The sequence below is a fragment of the Lutra lutra genome, chromosome 3, assembly GCF_902655055.1.
Source record: "Lutra lutra chromosome 3, mLutLut1.2, whole genome shotgun sequence".
Classification (NCBI taxonomy): Eukaryota; Metazoa; Chordata; class Mammalia; order Carnivora; family Mustelidae; genus Lutra; species Lutra lutra.
The window spans coordinates 170,161,106-170,180,118 of NC_062280.1; the positions used below are offsets into that span (position 1 = coordinate 170,161,106).

Genomic DNA, 19,013 nt, shown 5'->3' on the forward strand with positions numbered 1-19,013 from the left:
TTCCTTTCTGCTAGAAAGGGATGTTTTCTCAGGAACGTTTCCACACAGGAAAGGGCAGATAGGGGACGCCCTCTGAGAAGGAGGCCTCCTTCTGGCCAGTCCCTCGCACTTCCTTGGGCACCGAGGTGAGATAATGGGCTGCTTTTATCAAGTACCTGTAAAGAAAATTGTGCACTTGCCCCAAGATATCCATAGTTTGATGGCTTTTCATTTCTTCTCTTAGAATGTCATTCTTCTCTTATCCATATAAAATATGAACTAATTGTTAATTGCTCATAAAACTAAAGATTCTTTTTTACTCCTAAGTGATTCCCTTCCATCAGAAGACAATTTGAGGTCTTTCTGGAAGTTTAAATGCAAAGCTCTGTCACTGGTCACGGGTAAGAAGTGAGCAGCTGCCAGCCCGGCTCGGCCTCCCGTTCAGCAAATCGCAAGCGAAACCCAGCCCGCAGCTCCAGGCACTGCCGCCGGCCAGCAGCAAGCCGCACACATGCCTGCAAAGGGCAGGTAGCAAAACTGCGGGCAGAGGACAGGAAGCCCCCAAGCTCACAGGGCAGCTTACTTAAGCCTTGTTCTTATCACACTGTTTATTCCTCCTCGACTTTATTGACCTATGAGGACAGCGGCTTTCAACCCCAGCTGCACATGAGAAACGTTATGTCTATGTTGATTATGTCTATAAACATAATTGAAGTCTCATACCTTCCCCAAACATGGATTGAGTTGGTCTGACGTGGGGCCCCAGCATCACTATTTTCTTAATTCCCCAAGTGACTCTAATATGCAAGCAGGTTTGAGAAGCCTTGCTCTGCTTGCTGGCTTCCATTACTTTTGATCAGTCCTGTCTTCCCACACTCTCTTCCACATTCACCTCCCCAGGCCCACCGTATGTATCCACTTCTTTTTCTAGAGCCCTTTGAACTTCCTTTTGCTGCCTGAAGCGGTGGAACTGTCCTGCCCTTCTCCAGACTTGATACATTGCCTGGCAAGGCTTTCTGTTCAATTCTTTTCCAGATCCTGGCTTCTCCCCCCTTGCTCCAATGGGACATCCACCAAGATCACAAAAATCACCTTAGCAAGAGTCGCCTACCCACCAGCCATCTCCCTCCTTTATTTTAGCGAATCCCAAATCTGATAAGTCACATAACCCTTTCCTCCTTGGAACTCCCGTAACATTCTATGCCTTAGTACACATTTGAACTGAACACCTTACCATGGCTATACCCTTGCCTACCTATGCATTCAGAATTATCACCATGTAGCGCCAAATAACCCTTTGTTGGGGGAGGCTATCCTGTATGTTGTTTGACGGCGTCCCTGGTCTCTGCTCACCAGATGCCAGGAGAGCAGCCCTACTTGTGACAACCAAAAATGTCTCCAGACATGGCCCAGTGATCCTGGGGGAGGAGGGAAGAATTACCCAGTCCCCACCCCATTCAGAACCACTGCTCCATCTGTATGTCTAATCTCCCAAACTACTTCAATCAAGTTGGTTTGTCTGTCATCTGGTATATATAGTCTTCCCAGTACTAATTCTCACCCAAGTTTACAGTCCATTATTCTGAAGCATCTTCTTTGTCCTGAGTTGATAACCTTCAGCTTTGATTCACTTCCCAAATGATGCCAACCTCAAAGCAGCTAAAACAGATTCTCACATCCCTCTGGTCATCCCTAACTCTCCTGCGCAGATGACCACTGGGAAAATTCTGTGGGACATATCCCAACACAGAGTTCCAATCCATACAGTTATTCGGAAAACTCCTTAAAATCACTACTGTGGGGGTGCCTGGGTGGCTCAGTGGGTTAAGCCTCTGCCTTCAGCTCAGGTCATGATCTCAGAGTCCTGGAATCGAACCCCGCATCGGGCTCTCCGCTCAGCAGGGAGCCTGCTTCCCCATCTCTGCCTGCCTCTCTGCCTACTTGCGATCTCTCTCTCTGTCAAATAAATAAATAAAATCTTAAAAAAAAAATCACTACTGTGATTTTTCCATTACATAGCTTTGTTGCATAAAGAGTGGCCTTATGCTGAGGCACCTGGGTGGCTCAGTTGGTTAAGCATCTGACTTCAGCTCAGGTCATGAACCCAGCGTCCTGGGGTCTAGCTGTGTCGGGGGTCCCAAGCTCAGTGGGGAATCTGTTTCTCCTCCTGCCCCTCCCCCCACTTTTCTCTTTCTCTCTCTCTCTCTCTAAAATAAATGAATAATCTATTAAAAAAATATTGGTCGTAAGCTATAAACCCTGCAAACACTAAATGAATTTATGTAACAATATGAATGTTAACAGAACATAGACCAGGACTTTTTTTTTTTTTTTTAAGATCTTATTTTTAAGTAATCTCTACATCCAATATTGGGGTCAAATTTACAATCTCGAAATCAAGAGTTGCAGGCTATGCTCTACCTACTGAGCCAGCCAGGCACCCCAGACCAGGACCTTTCTTAACATTAGAAATGCAAGTTGATTCCTGACTCTGAACACTCTTACCCTCCTGAACAATTACTTATTCCTGCCTCTGACTTGTGGAATGGGAATTGTAATGTTCTTGCAAAGACCTCTGAAATTCCAAATGGGGTGGAATTTCATTTCAATTCGAGTACCAACTCTTAATTATTTGAGCTAATGGAGAGGGACAAAGCACCAAAAATAGAATATTCATATTATACAAATTTAAGCTCATACTGACACAAACATGTATTCTCAATTTTTCAGAAATTAAAAGGTGACTTAAAGTTATTAGGCTGATTTTATTGTGTGATTCAGAATTCTTTCAACCGAAGAACTGCAAATACATATGAGCATTATGTTATTGACATAAGACAACCAGAAGAGAAACTTTCCAGAGTTCCTCACTGTAATTAGAGGTGATTTCAATGTCAATGCTGTTTCAATAGCTTCATATAAGAATTTTTATTCTCGTCATAATTTTTTTTCATGTTATCTTCATTAAACGCATATTATTTTTATCGTGACAAAATACGCATACAGAAAATGTACCATTTATCCATATTTTTGAAAGATTTATTCATTTATTTGGGGGGGGGGTGTGCACAGGTGCAATGGACAGAGTCACAGAGGAAGAGAATCCCCACCCAAGCTGACTCCACACTGAGTGTGGAGACCCAGGAGCTCCATCCTACAACCCATGAAATCAAGACCTGAGCAGAAACCAAGAGTCCAAGGCTCAACCAATCCAGCCACCCAGGCACCCCCCATTTCACCATTGCTAAATAGCAAGTCCTGTAACATTAACTTCATTCACATCGTTGTGCCGCCATTGCTACCACCCGTCTACAGAATTTTTTTTTGTTCTCCAACATATCTTAACAGATAGCCCCTCCCTTCTGTCTACTAATAACCTGCTAAATATCATTTCAAGTTAATTTGCAGTAGCTCTTATTGCAATAAAGTTAAGTCTACCTACAGAATTTATATGGGTTTATATAAAGAGAATTCTTGTCTTTTCATAGTTATGCTTCATACATTCCTGCTACCCGATGCCTTGATTAACCCTGTCCCCTCACCATTTTCCTTTCAGCACTCCAGGGGAAATTAACATGTGCAAGAGCTTCCGGTTGTCTCCAACAGTACACAGAGGACAGATGGCTGACTAGACAACTATGGTTTTATATCTGCAAAATTAGAAAGGGTTTTTTTTTTTTTTTTAAGATTTTATTTATTTGACAAAGATCACAAGAGGCAGAGAAGCAGGCAGAGAGAGGAGAAAGCAGGCTCCCTGCTGAGCAGAGAGCCCGATGTGGGGCTTGATCCCAGGACCCTGGGATCATGACCTGAGCTAAAGGCAGAGGCTTTAAACCACTGAGCCACCCAGGCACCCCTAGAAAGTTATTTTTAACACATTTAATTAATTTTGCTTAAAAAATATATTATGGACATTGCTTATAGGATACTAAAACAAAAGCATGCTCATTTGGAGGTTTTGTTTTTCTTTTTAGGGGTGTGTGTGTGTGTTTTAACCCTTTGGCTTTTAGACTAAACCACTTTTGGTTCAACAGGTACAAAGGGTTAATTACTAAGGAAGACAGAAGTTTCATAAAGCTTATTAATAAAGTTTACATTAGCTTCCCACAGTCCTAGCTTTATTAATAAAGTTTGTTTTAGCTACACATCTCTTTTAAAGGCTACAGCAACTTCTCTGGAACATAACATACTACCCAACTATCACACAACTCCAAACTCTGGATTGAGGAAAACATTGCTACATCGATTTTTATACCAGAACTGCAGACTCTCATTTTGTGAGAGACAAAGACTGAAGTGGACGGCATTGATAATCACTAAGGCATGTCTCCAAGATCCATGTCTTTCACAGAACCGCGAACACTCACCGCACTCTAGCTCTTGTTTTAAAACTTGATAAGGAAGCTGTATATCACAATAAAAAGGTGAGTTCCCCATAGTTTCTCATGACAGCGTGTGACAATTTTAACTTCAACATTTTTTAAAAAATGACTTCCTTCTCTCCGCTCTTTCTTAATGATTATTCTTGTTTAATTTGCTGTAACTAAGTGAGAATTAATACCATCCTCTTAACCAGAAGTTGCTGGCAGGTTTATTAGTTATGTCATATAGTAGAGTGCATCAAAGACAAATGTCAAAGGATTCAAGCCCTAAAGACTCTTCATCTGTTAGATCCAGAAACTAAAACAAAGCACTGATTTTCTTACTTATCCCCAAATTGACTCAAACCTAGAGTTAAACTCTTTGATGAGGGTGCCTGGGTGGCTCAGTCGTCAAGCATCTGCCTTCAGCTCAGCTTATGATCCCAGGGTCTTGGGATCGAGCCCCGCATCAGGCTCCCTGCTCAGCGGGAAGCCTCCTTTTCCCTCTCCACTCGCCCGGCTTGTGTTCCCTCTCTCACGGTCTCTGTCAAACAAATAAAATCTTTAAAAAACTTGGGCGCCTGGGTGGCTCAGTGGGTTAAGCCGCTGCCTTCGGCTCAGGTCATGATCTCAGGGTCCTGGGATCGAGTCCCGCATCGGGCTCTCTGCTCAGCAGGGAGCCTGCTTCCCTTCCTCTCTCTCTGCCTGCCTCTCTACCTACTTGTGATCTCTGTCTGTCAAATAAATAAATAAAATCTTGAAAAAAAAAAAAAAAAAAAAAAAAAAAAAAAAAAAAAAGATTAAAAAACAAAAAAACCTGTACGATGCTAATAACATGAAACTTGGTTTAAGAATTCTTCTAAGATACCAGAAGGAGACTCTACATTCCAGAGGAGAGAAACAACAACAATATAATCAAATTTCACTGTTATTTGTCATAGTTCATGCTGCTGTAACAAAAATACCATAGACTGGGGGAGCTTAAATAACAAACATTACTTCTCAGTTCCAGAGGCGGGGAAGTCCAAGATCAAGGCGCTGGCAGATTTGGTGTCTGAGGAGAGGACACTTCTGGTTCACAGACATCCAGCTTCCAGTTGTGTCCTCCTATGGTGGAAAAGACAAGGTTGCTCCCTGGGGTCTCTTCTCTGAGGGCACGGATCCCACTCTTGAAGGCCTCACCCTCATGAACTAGTCACCTCCCAAAGGCCCCACCTCCGGACACCATCACACTGTGGGGTTAGGATTTCAACATATGAATTTGGGGAGGAGACACAAACATCCAGTCCACAGCACTGTTGTTCTTACTTATATTTTACAAGTATCACTTCCAGATGGAGCAGGCCACACTGCGACCTACTAGCAGTGGCTCTGACATTAGCTCATGGAAACTACTTAATACTTGGAACACATGTGGTTCTAAGCAGAATTGTAAGGTCAGAGCATCATGGCACAGACCGCTTATTTTTTTTTAAGTCCTTGCAACTGTCATGTTAAAAACTCACAACCCTCACTAGCAGAACATTTGGAACCATATACTCCAGTGTTCCAGGGAGGTCAAATTTCTTTTCTACAGCTCTTAAAAGGCATCCTTGAAACTTTCCAGTTAAGGTTTTCAAAACTTTGTAATAAAGAATAGCCCTGGATGAAAGCCTGTAACATGGCTCTCAGTGAACTTGACTTCCACCATAAAATGGAAACATTATCAAGATTTGGGGTTTCAGAGCAGCTGCCACCTAATAAAAATGCCCACATTAGTTTAGGTCTTTTTGTAACCTTTGTAACTTTCAAGTCAGAGAGAGGCATAGTCATTTCTATTTATTTATGAAACTGCAGTTATAATTTCTCAAAAAATATATATGTAAAAAGAGGGATTATTGATTCTTAGAAGTGCTACCAAAAAAAAAAAAAAGGGCAAATTTTAAGTTTGGTCTTTTTCTAACACCTGAAAAAGGATGAATGAACGTGAGCATCCATTTATTTATTCAACAAACTTTTATTGATGACCTATTATGGGCTAGGTACTGTGTTAAGCCCTGAGGCAAATACAAAGAAATAAATGTTCCCCCCCACCACCACCCCTCATAAATGGGTAAATCAATGTCAAGGCTGAGTGAAGATTAAAACACCACACCATAATGGAGAAGCAAGCAGCCCAGTCAGCAGGCAGCCTGAACGCCCAATGTCCTTCACATTCCTCTCGCTCAAAACCATGTGGTTTCATTCAATGTTTTTCAAAGACAGATAAAGGTTGAACAAGAAGATACTTCTACTCCCCTTTCCCTTCTATATACAGAAACAAGGGCTTGTTCTAACCTTAGATTCTCTCCCTCACCCACTTGGAAAGTAGTAGAAGGGAGAGAGGGAATGAATTAATGAGGAACAATTTGTAAATCACTTGGGAAATGTCTGTTACTAAAACAAAGGGGAAGTCCACATAACTAATTTTAGAATCTGTCATTACTGTGCTTCATCTTTTTTCCTTCTTGTTCTTCTGCTTTAATTTTACTTGCACTACGGTTTTGCACATAGATGAATAAAAAGACAACATGTCTTCGGTCAGGTTGGAGTGGTCATTTTTTCTCCATTACAACCAAGAGCAACAGTCCTCTTCTCCTTCGTCCTCTCCTCCTCCATCCATGTCAAGGCAAGTCCAGAGGAACGGGACCCCCTCCTCGATCCAGGATGTCCCTTACTCCAAACCCCTTCCGTGCTCAAGGTGGACACCCACCCCCCCACACACACAAACACAAATATCACCACCAGCTCAGCAATCCTGTACTTCTTTTTCCCTTTGAAGCTTTTTCCCTTTGAAAAACAGGACAACGGGGGTGTGAATCCTTCTTAGGAGCTAGTAAGTATATTCAAAACAATTGCGGGGGAAAGGTCATGTTCATAAACATAAACATGGTGTTCCCAATACATTGTAAGCAATTCTCACAGAAAACCTAGTAGCCTGAGTGGTTTAACAGGGGGGAGAAAGGTGAACAAAACCTTACCCCCTTTACAGCCAGGTGCTCTGCATGGGGCTCAGGGTACATAAACCTGACCCCGCACACAGTTGCCTAACTGGCTTCCAGCTCCTGAGGCCCATCAAAGCATCCCCGACGAAGCTCCCAGGGATCTCTGAAAAAGTGGCATTATTTTTTATTTCACACCTTGCTTAAAATTATTCAGTAAACACTAAGAATTAACTAACATCTCTATCTTTGAACACGGTATATGAGGTTCACCGTGCTCTGGCTCTCACTTCCTCTCCAGCTTTTTTGTTGGTTAGCTGGGGTTTTATGTTTTGTTTTTGTTTTTGTGGGAGGAGGGCTTTTTTCTCCCCCATGAGGCTCTGGTGCTCACTGTGTTCAGGTCTTTTCTCAGGAAGCTGGCCTATGCTTAGAAAGCCCCTGCCCTTTCTCTTCTTAACCTATAAGCCTCGTTTCTGGCACCTTCTCCTCCAGGAAGCATAAGGCTGAGTCAGGTATCCCCCTTCCTTTCTCCAACAATTACTCAGACTATCCCAACACTGCATCTCCAAGTTTCTTATTATTTGTCTCCCTTCTCATGTTCACTGCTTATTCATTCTGGCACAGAATTGGCACAGTCCGGCACATAGTGGGTTCTCAAAGAGATTTTGAATAAGTGAATGCTGGATGGCTGTACATGGGGAAAAGTTGCAGCAGCCAAGTTAAGAATTAATGGCCTAAAGTGGCCCTTGAGTGCCTCCTTTCTACCTTGCCCCATAGGCCACTCTAAGGGGGATCTGTGATTGGAGAGAGAGGTTCATTTTGGCCCCAAAGAGAAACTGACCTTGAAACTTCTTATATAAACGGAATAAAGCTGAGAACTTAGGAGGTTAACATTTGGGGTACCTGGGTGGCTCAGATGGTTAAACGCCTGCCTTCGGTTCAGGTTGTGATCTCCAGGTACTGGGATCAAGCCCCACACTGGGATCCCAGATCACTGGGAGTCAGCTTCTCCCTCTGCCCCTCCCCTGCTTGTACTCTCTCACACTCTCTCTCGCTCTCTCCCCCCCCCGTCTCTCTCTCAAATGAATAAATAAAATCTTTTTTAAAAAATATTTTACTTATTTATTTGACAGAGATCACAAGCAGGCAGAGAGGCAGGCAGAGAGAAAGAGAGGGAAGCAGGCTCCCTGCTGAGCAGAGAGCCCGATATGGGGTTCGATCCCAGAACCCTGGGATCATGACCTGATCGTGACCTGAGCCACCCAGGCACCCTGAATAAATAAAATCTTAAAAAAAAAAAAAAAAAAAAAAAGAGGTTAACATTTTCCCCATTCATCAAGAAACAAGCCCAGCACATACCAGCAGAAGTTCTCAACCTTACCACCAAGTTGTTAATGACAGAGGAAGGTGAACTGTCCTGAAGATTGTACAAGGTCAGAATATCTTTAATGTTTAGGGTTCTCTCTTGGAAGTTCTTGTAAATTTATCATTTTTTCCATAAAACGAAACCAATTTTCTTGTAAATTACCTGACAGTTAAATGACTTAATTTCCCAACTCAAATATACGCATCTCAGTTAGTCGAACTGATATTCCCGGAAAGGGCCCCATATTTATTCTATAGCTTCCTATCCTTTCAACTTTCCCCTAGAGAATACATTGACATTATGGCTCCTCTTTCTACACTATATTCCTAAAAACCAAGTGTCATCTTTAATTCATGGGGGGCAAAAAGCCCTAGAATAAAAATGGATAAGGGTGACATTCAGAAATAGAAAAAATGGAGGACATGGGAGGGAGGAGAAAAAATGGAGGACATGGAAGGGAGGACATACTTTTATTTTATAGATTTTATTTATTTATTTGACACACAGAGAAAGATCACAAGGAGGCAGAGAGGCAGGCAGAGAGAGAGGAGAAAGCAGGCTCCCTGCTGAGCAGAGAGCCCATCACGGGACTCGATCCCAGGACCTTGAGACCATGACCCAAGCTGAAGGCAGAGGCTTTAACCCACTGACCCACCCTGGTGCCCCAAATAGAATCTTAAAAAAAAAAAAAAAAAAACCAACAACAACAAAAAAAAAACCTTCATAGTTGTATATCTAATGATTCTAGAGTTACTCCATCCACCATATCCCCATTCCCTTGAGAATTCCCAGTGAATCTTACCATTTCCATAACCACTACAGAAAATACCACCTACAGGTGATTTCTGTCTTGGCATAATTTCATACAATAAAGACTCATATATTTGCATCTATGTGAAAAGATACTCAATACAGCACTCTTTGGAGTAGAAACAAAACACCTGAAAACTTAAACGCCCATCAAGGACTGGTGAAATAAATGGTAGCATATCCAGACAATGACCCACCACACAAAATACCACGTAGCTATCAAGTCAAAGGAGGTGCATCATTGCTACACACTCAGGCACGCATGGCAAGAGCTCCAGAACACGTGGTTCAAAGAAGAACGTGGGGCACGGGGCAGGTATAATTCCTGCTGAACAGAAAAAAAGGAGGAATATATATATATTGATTATATATAGAATGTCTTTGTAACAACACACCAATGGTTCCCCCTGGGGAGAAAAACCCCTCCAGGGGTTACTGGAGGAGGAAGACTCACTTGTTATGATATATAAAAATTACATTGCTCAAAGTTTCCACATAAACTTTCCAAAAACAAAATTATGTGTGTATTTGTACATAAACACACACACTTTCAGAACAAAAGCTATCTAGAGGAAGTACAGGCAAAAGCAAAGAGGAAGGGCGAAGCCCGGCTCCCTCTCCACGAGCCACTCCTGGCTTCCGGCGCCACAGCCCAGCAGACCAGGCTGCTGCCCTCGCCTGCAGCTTGGCTGATTTCTCGGTCTGGAAAGCTCTGTGCTCTCTTTCAAGAGGAGGGTCACCACTGATAGAGGCGAAGCAGGGGAGAGACCCTATCATAAAAATGCAGATCCTCTCCCAACATTCTGTGGAAATTTATCTTCACAAATTGTACTTTTAATTAAGGCATGTCTCAAAGTTTCTATTTCTTTTTCCCTACAAACTTTTTTCTTTTCCCCCCTTTTTTTTTTTTTTTTTTGAGAGAGAGAGAGAGAGAGTGCAATTATGAGCCAGGAGGGACAGACAGAAAGAGAGAGAATCTTAAGCAGGCTCCATGCCCAGCATGGATCCCAACACAGGGCTTGATATCAAGACCCAGAGATCATGACCTGAGCTGAAATCAGGAGTGAGACACTTAACTGAACCACCCCTACAAACTTTAAAAGGCAACTTTCCCTTCATTCCCCACGTTTGAAATAATTGGCATGTGCTGCTAAGACTGAGGTCAAAGAAAATGGGAAGGACTCTTCCTCCACCCTGAGTAACAACCCACCTTAACAGGCATACAACAGACAATAAATTGGGGCAGAAGCCTGTTCACTCCTGGCCAAGCTGGCCAGTTACACAGTGAGGAGTTCTGAGGACCCAATGTTCATCAACAGCCCCACAACAACCTGGGAAGCATTCATTCCCAGTACTTAACCCCTTAAATGAAATCAGACCACTGTTCAAGCCAATCCATACACTGGAGCCAAAAGGAATAATTAAAGGAGTGAATGTTTTATTCTTTAGTGTTTAATAGAATACATAACAAGTCACATAATCAATGATTCATTACTTCACACACAGGGAGGAAAACAGTATCGAGTAGGTCTCTTATACAACTGGTTGTGAACAGGGAAAACAAAAATCTCTAGAGCATTTAGACGGTTGAAGAAATTCTCACTTAAAGTATGGGCACGTCTCAACTGTCTTTTTTAAAATACAGAGGGATTTTTTTTTTCTTGGCTTTCTGTTTCATGAGGAAAGTCTGATAATCGTTAATTTTTTTTTCTTTTCCCCTTCTATTTTGAGAAAATGGCTCAGTTATACGTATCATTTAGCATGTAATGTTTTCAACAATTGCATAATCCCAGAGAGCTCTGTGGGAATCTTACATTGTTTGGCAGTTAAGAGTTTTTCAGATGTAGGGAAAAATTTAAACAACATATAATTTAGGTCTTCAAAATTAACATCCACAATGGACGTTTTAAACTTTTGTCATTACATGTCACTAATGATGTGTAAGTGGTCACAAACAAATTATCATTTGTGTTCAATAGTAATGGTAAAATTCACCTGCCTATAAAGTCACAAACACAGCTGTAAAATAGTTTACATTACAATTAATGTTCACATACCTCAAAATACATTTAAAATACAAAAAAACTTGGCGGGGGGGGGGGATCCACAAAATGTATAAGGTGACAAGAATTCTTGGTCAAATATTCATCTTCCTACCACACAAGAGTAAACTCTAATGTAAATTAGTCTGCTTGGATTTCTTCCATCTAAGTTTCAAAGGCCCCAGTAGAGAATCTAAATCTTCAAATTCAAAGATCTTTAAGATTTTATTGTCCACAATTGTGACAAAGAAAAATTAACTTCAACATAACTTGTTTCTGGCTCTAGGAAACCCTGTACCAGGTACTATAGCCACTGAAAACCCAAGAGTATTTTATTTATTCTCAAGAGACAGACTTAGGTAATCTAAGAAAACTAATTCAGTTTTTTAAATGAGTTATCATAAGGAAAAAACAAAAGAAATTCCAAAGGATTTACTCTAAGTTTACAATAAAAAATATTCAGTCTACTATTTTAGAAATTTAAGTCAATTGAATAAGGTACTTATGATTGAGACTATAAAAGAAATTCTTACAGAATTCAACCCTTCTAGTCAATACTTTTCTAAATACGTGTACTAAAATTTAGCATTTTTCATGTGGTGTACAAAATGTTTGGATTAGAATTTACCATAATTTAAAAAGTAAAAAATTACCAAAGCTTCACCTTACATGGCTTCAATGTAATGACATTCCATGGAAAATTCCAATAAAAATTGGGATATGTTAAAGAATTGCCAGTTGCCCATTTTTGTCTGAGAATTCAGATTGTGCATTTCCTCAGAGAAGCAACAGGCCCCATATATGGATCTGGTTTGAAAGAGAAGACAATTTTGGCTAGTTTCATAAATTTTCACTTTGCTATCAATGCCAAAAAAAAAAAGGCAAAAAAAAAAAAAAACAACAAGCAAAAAAAACGCCGCCGCCACCACCACAAAAAAAAAAAAAAAAAAAAAAAAAAAAAAAAAAGGAAAGAAAGAAAAGGAAAAAAAGCAGCAGCAGCACAAGAATAAAAACAGTACGGAAAGGGGAAAAAAATTTTCCAAAAATTTCCAAGTCTCACACCTCTAAGGAATATTTTCCACAACATACAATCTGAAAAATTAGACTGAATATGGTTCATGGTCTACATGTACTTAAAAAATAGGCAATTTATCCAACTCCTGGTGCAAAAGCACTGGACGAGGTACCTGTGTCTCTAACCACCACTGCCAACTATCTTTTTTTTTTAATAAAATTTGTTAAATCCCATGTCACTCACTTGTACTTATGAACCAGACGGTCATTAAAGCCATTACATAGGTAAATGCACGCTATACTGGGTCAGTTTCATGCAGTCATAATTATGTGAAGAATTTATGACATTCTCCCAGGTTATCTGAATGGTATCTTTGGAGGGCTTACTGATACGGACCCTCGATATCCCATCCAAGATCAGAGGTGACAAGTAACACTCCAGCCCACTTTGTAGATCACAAAGGGTCCTTCTGTGGCCCACAGTACAGGGAAGAGAAGGGACCCAAAAGCACCCATGCTAAGTCACCTAGCCACAGTAATCTAAGCCACCCAGCAAAGAATGAGTTTCCTACCCAGCCTTCACTTTGGGCTAAAAGTAGAATATTTGCATTTTTCGACTGCCAACCTTAGAGGGAACAGTCATTCCTAGGAAAATAAGTCAGTTTATGATCTCTGATCATTTAAATTCCCAGTCTTTGACATAATGCAAAGGGAGGGGAGCATTGCTGGGCAGCCAGAATGTGTGGGAAAGTAAAATCCATGTGCCCAAAGAAGCAAATAGTTCAACTCAAAGATTTACGACATAAAATTCATTAAGACTTGAGTGGCACAAACAAAACTTTAGCACTGTCCCATAACTCCTGGAATTGTGCAGATTTAACAGAGAAAATCAGAATCCCAGAGTCTTGCCTCCTCTCAGTGGCTTTGAACTGTCCTAAGATGTTCTCACATATGTGTTGTTTGTCAAACAATCTAACAGAACACCACAGAGGGTGAAGAAATCTGTGATGCTCTTTTGTCCAGAAAGCGACTTTGCTAAATCATTTCAGGCTTGAAAAAGAGATAAGCTCTGTTGCACTACCTACTCTGAGAACACACCCAACATACACACAAACACAACTTCCTGGATTTCTACTTCCATTTCCCTTACAATTACTGTCTTTATATACCAACCTAACTTTACCTTTCTAAAAATGTAAGTCCAATGAAAAGACCTCAAATGTGTTTACCAATTAAAAAAAAAAAAGGAATTAGTGGGTTAAAAATACAGGTACCTTCTTTTTAAGTGGACAGTTAACTGACATATTATTAGTACATAATTAATAGCTAAGGAAAAAAGTATGGAGCAAACTCAGTTTTATAATCAGGTATTTTTTCCTAACCCAGTGTCCCCAGAGACAAGGATCTAAGAAACTCATGAAAACATGTTGCTTTAGTATATACACCATCTGATGCATGTTACTGGGGGTAAATACAGAAAATTACTTAGCATTAGTAAATGAATTAAAAAACTAAATGATTCGTGTAAAATGTTTATATATGGTATATACAGGTTGGATCACATGAGTTGTAAGAATAAAACTGTTCCAATTCTTAGTATCTGTTACGGACATAGTAAGATACAGTACAAGATTCATTTTTAAAAAGAAGAAAAAATAGCACTAATTTGAACACTGAAAACGACTCTTACAAAATCTTTAAAAACATACTTCAGAGAAACTGCTGTAACTCATGAAAAAGGAAAGGCTTCTCTGTCATCACAGAATATCCAAAGGAGCCTCACAGCATGAAAAGACAAGGATTCACTTCCCTTCACCTAAGGTGTAGATAGAATATGCGGTGGGGATTTATTCCATGTTAGAGTAAAGGTATAAGGCAACCAGGTCTCCTTCTGTTTCTCTTGCATTTACCTAAAAACACGATTTTATTGCTGAGCCCACTTGTAAGCACTTTCTTGCCTTTGTTTACAAACGTTTCATTGTATAGCTATGTACAGATGGGCAGCGTGGGTGCTTCTGTCTCTCTGCAGCTCTGTCACCCAAAGAGATTCCACCTTAATTTCAAACCATCTGCAGGAAGAATTGGCGTTTTCGGGGTTTGCCCAGAAGTCAACATTGGCTGGGCTTGAAGAAAATAAGGATTTTTAAGAAGAGATCTTAAGTTTAAGTAACCAAGACCAAACAGATTTTGCTCGTTAATAGATCTTAAAATCAGGATTTATAATCAACAAGAAAATAAAGTTCAGAAAAAAGCTAAACTGAAGTTCAAAAACTACTGGGTAACTCTTTGGTTAGGTTATGTAAGTATCAGCAACTTCTAAGTTTAGGACTCAAAACAGTTAGTTCAATAAACTGCCAGATAAGAGTAGATCTGTTACTAATCTTTACAAAATGCTTTGCATGTTTGTGTGTACTATTTTTTTAAATGTGCGTGTACTCAAACGGATGGCACAAACTTCCAACTTTCAAATAATAAATGAATGTGTCTGCTGCTCCCTTCCCACCCATTCACCCCTCCTTCCTCCCTCCCATTCCCACCCCCCAAGTCTTACAAGCTAAGGTCCTACTGCCATTCACTGCAAGAATACGGGCTTTCCTAATACCCACGACGTGCATTATGCTACCCAGCTCCGTTTACGGTCACAGCCAGGTGGCTTCCCGCAGTGCTGGGTGACCTGGGCTGTCTCGCCCTTGCTAGCGTCAGCACTCTTGCTCCCTCTCGCCGGTAAAGGCAGCCACGTCGACCTGTCCAACTAAGGGAAGCGGGCGCTGGAGCCAAGGAGAAAGGATGCCTCCCCACGCAGGAGGGTAACTTTCTACAAGTTTAAGCCACAGGCGAAGACTTTTCATTGTGCACGGAAAAGATATGATCCTTCATTGTGCCAGCACTAGATTCTTTTCCTACTTCTACCTATTAACTTGTCAAAACTTTATTTTGTAGTCTCTGTCTCCACGGGATCCTAATTCCAGGTCGAGTCTTCCATCCAGCTCTCTAAAACTCTACCTTTAAAGAGGGTCACAAAGGCTACATAATGACCTTTGAAAACACTAACTAGTCCCAGTGTTATCAATTCTGATCTCTCGAGCCGCGAAAGAGTCAAAAAGGCTTGGGATTTCAGGGAATCTTCTACACACTGGACAGAGTCCCATCAGGTTCTGAACAATTCTGCCATTCCCAGGTACTTGGTGACTTTGTGGCCACACTGCCTCATTAGATCCAGACTCAAGGACAATCCAGGGGAGGGGTGGTTTGAGTCAGGGGGGCAGAGGAAGCACTGGAAGGGGTACATCTGGGTTCTCTCGGTTAGCGGGGTCCAAAGAAGACGAAGAAGCCAAGAGGATTTGCGGCTGCAGGTTCTCAAGTGGGGCGTGAGTGGGCCTGGCCCAGCTACTAAAGGTGGGAGACACGGGAACGGAAAGGCGTGGGGTAGGAGCAGGAAAGTGGGGGATGGGAGCGCTGGAGTCGCGAGGGGGTCTGGGGAGCTCACTCCCGGCAGAAGACGTACTCGGTGTAGCTGGTCCAGATCTTGTCCTCGCTCTGGTCGGTGCTGCTGGCGAAGGCGCAGGTGCCCGTGGAACTGCACGCCACCATGTGGAAGCCCGACTCGGACAGCTTGTCGAAGGCCTGCTCCAGGAAGTTGAACTTGAGGTAATAGCGCGAAGTGTAGCGCTCGGGAGGCCGGTCAGGGTCCCGGCTCTCATTCAGGGTGTCGCCGAACACCTCCTTGGCCAGCGACGTCTTGCCGCACACCGTGATGCGTGCCACTCGCCGGAACTTGGCGTCTGCCTGCGCGTCCCGCCCGATAGTGTAGGAGCCGCGGTAGCCGATGGTGATGTAGCCCGAGCGCCGGCTGCCGTCCAGCGACTGGGACGGCGTGAGCAGCGGGCCCGCCGCACCCCCGGACGGGCTGCGGCTAGCCAGCTCCAGCGTGGGCGACGGCGCCCCGGCAGACGAGCCCTCTTGCTGCTCGGGCTCCGCGTAGCCGAGCGGCAGCAGCTCGTCGCCCAGCGAGCCCTCCTTCTGCACCCCGCGCCGCGAGTGCGGAGGCGGCGGCCCGGGGCCGGGCTGCTGGGGCGCCCCGAGGCGGCGCACGAGCTCGGGCAGCTCGAAGTACTCGGCCTCGCGCTGCAGCCGGCTGCGCTCGGGGAAATAGTCGGGCAGCACGAGCTGCAAGTCCCGCAGGTAATCCAGGATGTAGCGGAAGAGGAAGCCGTCTCGGTCCAGAAAGAAGCGGCCTTTGCTGTCCCGGGCCAGCTCCTGCGGCTGCTGCTGCGTGAACATGCGCCAGAGCAGCGAGTCGGGCACCGACACCACGGTGCAGCGCCGGGTCACATACACCTGGCCCCCCACGTTCAGCTCCACGATATCGGGGAAGAGCGGCGGCTCCGCCGAGGAGGACGAGGAGCCGCTGCCACCCCCGCCGCCGCCCCCGTTGGGTAATCCACGTGTGCTGTCCGCTAGAGCCATGGCAAAGAGGGGGCCGGTCTGGGGTGGTGGCAGGGAACGGGGCTGCGCACCGAAGCCGCCGCCGCCTTTGCCGGACTCTGGCTCAGCCCTGCGCTCTGGCCGCCGCAGCCGCCTGGAGCCGCGCAGAGCCCAGCGGTGCGAGCGCGCTGCTGTGCGCCCCCGAGGACCGCGGTGCGCTCGGCCCGCCTCGCCCGCGCGCTCCAGGCGAGTGCCGGGTCTCGGCCGGCGCGCGGCTTAAGTAGAGCCGCCAGCTCGGGCGCCGCGGCGCGCAGGAGGCGTGGGCGGCGGTGGAGCGGCGGAGCCTTGCTCCCCCGGGCGGGAGGGGGCGCCGGCGGAGCCAGGAATCGATTTGCATCCTAAACGCTGACGCCGCGCCCGGCTGCTGGCTCCACCCCGGCTCGCGCGCGTCGGGGACGACCCGACTCCCCCGCCGCCCCACCTCCACCTCGCCGGGCCCGCGCTCCAGCCCTTCACGCTCCCGCCCAACTTTGTTCCCCCGCAAAACGGATGGAGCTTGGGACCGGCCGCTTCGAAGGACCAGCTTCCTTCGGAGGGGCAGTCACGGCGCCCTCTCCCCTCCTAACCCCGCCTGGGAGGAGGACGTGAACTTTCCGGCTCCCCCCGCCCGGGCAGTCCAAGTGCGTGGCCGCCCCGGCCCGGCCGCCTCCGGAACTGGCCACTTTAAACCTCGGAGCTGTGGCGCTGCCCTAGTCGAATGTTGTGTTCCCGAAAGTTCTCAAGAGAGGCCAGAAAGCTGGAGGGACGAAGGGGCCGCCCCAGGCCCGAGGCAGCCAGATACTACTGACGTTAACGAGTAGTCTCGGAAAAGCCGAGAAACAGAAAACTAACCTCGCTCTCCAGCCGTAGAACTCTCTCCGACAGTTTCTTTCATGGCTGAGGAGGCAAACTCTGGTTGAGAGACCTCAGGGTGGGAGGAAATGAGCTGCTGTGGCTCCCGGAGAAGTCGGGTGCGCTCGAGGAGTGACTTCGTGGCGCGTTGCCGAACGTGGAGGACGAGGCCTCCTCCCGTGGCGCCTTCGAGGCCAGGCTGCCGGCGTGGTGAGGCCGAAGGAACCGCTGAGCCTCCCGGTCCCGTTCAGCCTTCGCTGAATCTCGCGGTAAAATAAGCAGGTTTTGCAGATCTAACGTAATTTGTAAAAACCACCTTTCCGCCCCTGCGTGTTTCTCTTCTCAAAGGTCCAGGTGCCCCGCGGTCATTCCACGCGGTCCTCTGAAGGTTGCCTCTAGTCTCAGGGCCTCTGTACTTGTGGAGGCCCCTCTGGATCCCACCTGGTGCCCTGAATCCTCCCTGCTCGCATTCACCTGGCGCGCTGCAGCCCAGAGGACTCCTCCTCCCGCACCTCGCCAGCCCTTCCCTGGCTTCGCAGGCCGAGGAGCCCGCTGGATTGCGCCTTCCACGTGCCAGCCCAGCCAGGCCCAACACATTCAGAAATTTCATATTGGTGATGATCTGATCCTGACTTCGGAAAATAAGAGCGCTACTGAGCACTAAAGAACGAGGACAGAAGAGAGGGCGGAGGGAGGATGTTAAGAAATCCCCATGTCAATGAATAGTTCTGCACCGCTCTTTGCCAAGGCCCTATAGCGAAGAAGGCAAGGTTGAAATACGATCCAAAGTGCTTTCCGCGCAGCCCAGCAGGCAAAGGGTCAGAAGTCTGAGCGGTTGTCAGATCAGTTTGAAGTACATATCGTCAGTCAGGATAAATCAGGGCAGATCTTTGTTCTCCATAATAATGTTTCCCCTTGTTGTAACTACCCAATGAACTTTACAGTCTTCTCACGGATAAGTGTCATTTTTTACTTTGAAATGTTTATGTCTGTTGAACAATTATCTCATTCGTGTCAGAGGCTGAAATACGATCCAGCCCCAAACTAGCTCACTTAATTGCAAGTACAGATTTTGATACTGAATATATTTGACTGCTCTTTTTTGTTGGTTCTTTTGAATAAATAATAGATGACACAAAAAGTTCCAAGCTCTGAAGCTGAATTT

General features: G+C 44.7%; 1 protein-coding gene across 1 annotated transcript; it reads right to left on the bottom strand.

The window, feature by feature from the left end:
• Positions 1 to 10,897: 10,897 nt before the first annotated feature.
• KCTD12 (potassium channel tetramerization domain containing 12) lies at positions 10,898 to 17,585 on the bottom strand. The gene has a single exon (XM_047720161.1). It carries the CDS (start codon positions 16,997 to 16,999, stop codon positions 16,016 to 16,018), a length of 984 nt encoding a protein of 327 aa, XP_047576117.1. The 5' UTR covers positions 17,000 to 17,585; the 3' UTR covers positions 10,898 to 16,015.
• Between the last annotated feature and the right edge of the window lie 1,428 nt (positions 17,586 to 19,013).

Excerpts from the sequence above, each read along its gene's own strand:
- KCTD12 (XM_047720161.1), bottom strand. The coding sequence starts at position 16,999 with ATGGCTCTAGCGGACAGCACACGTGGATTACCCAACGGGGGCGGCGGC.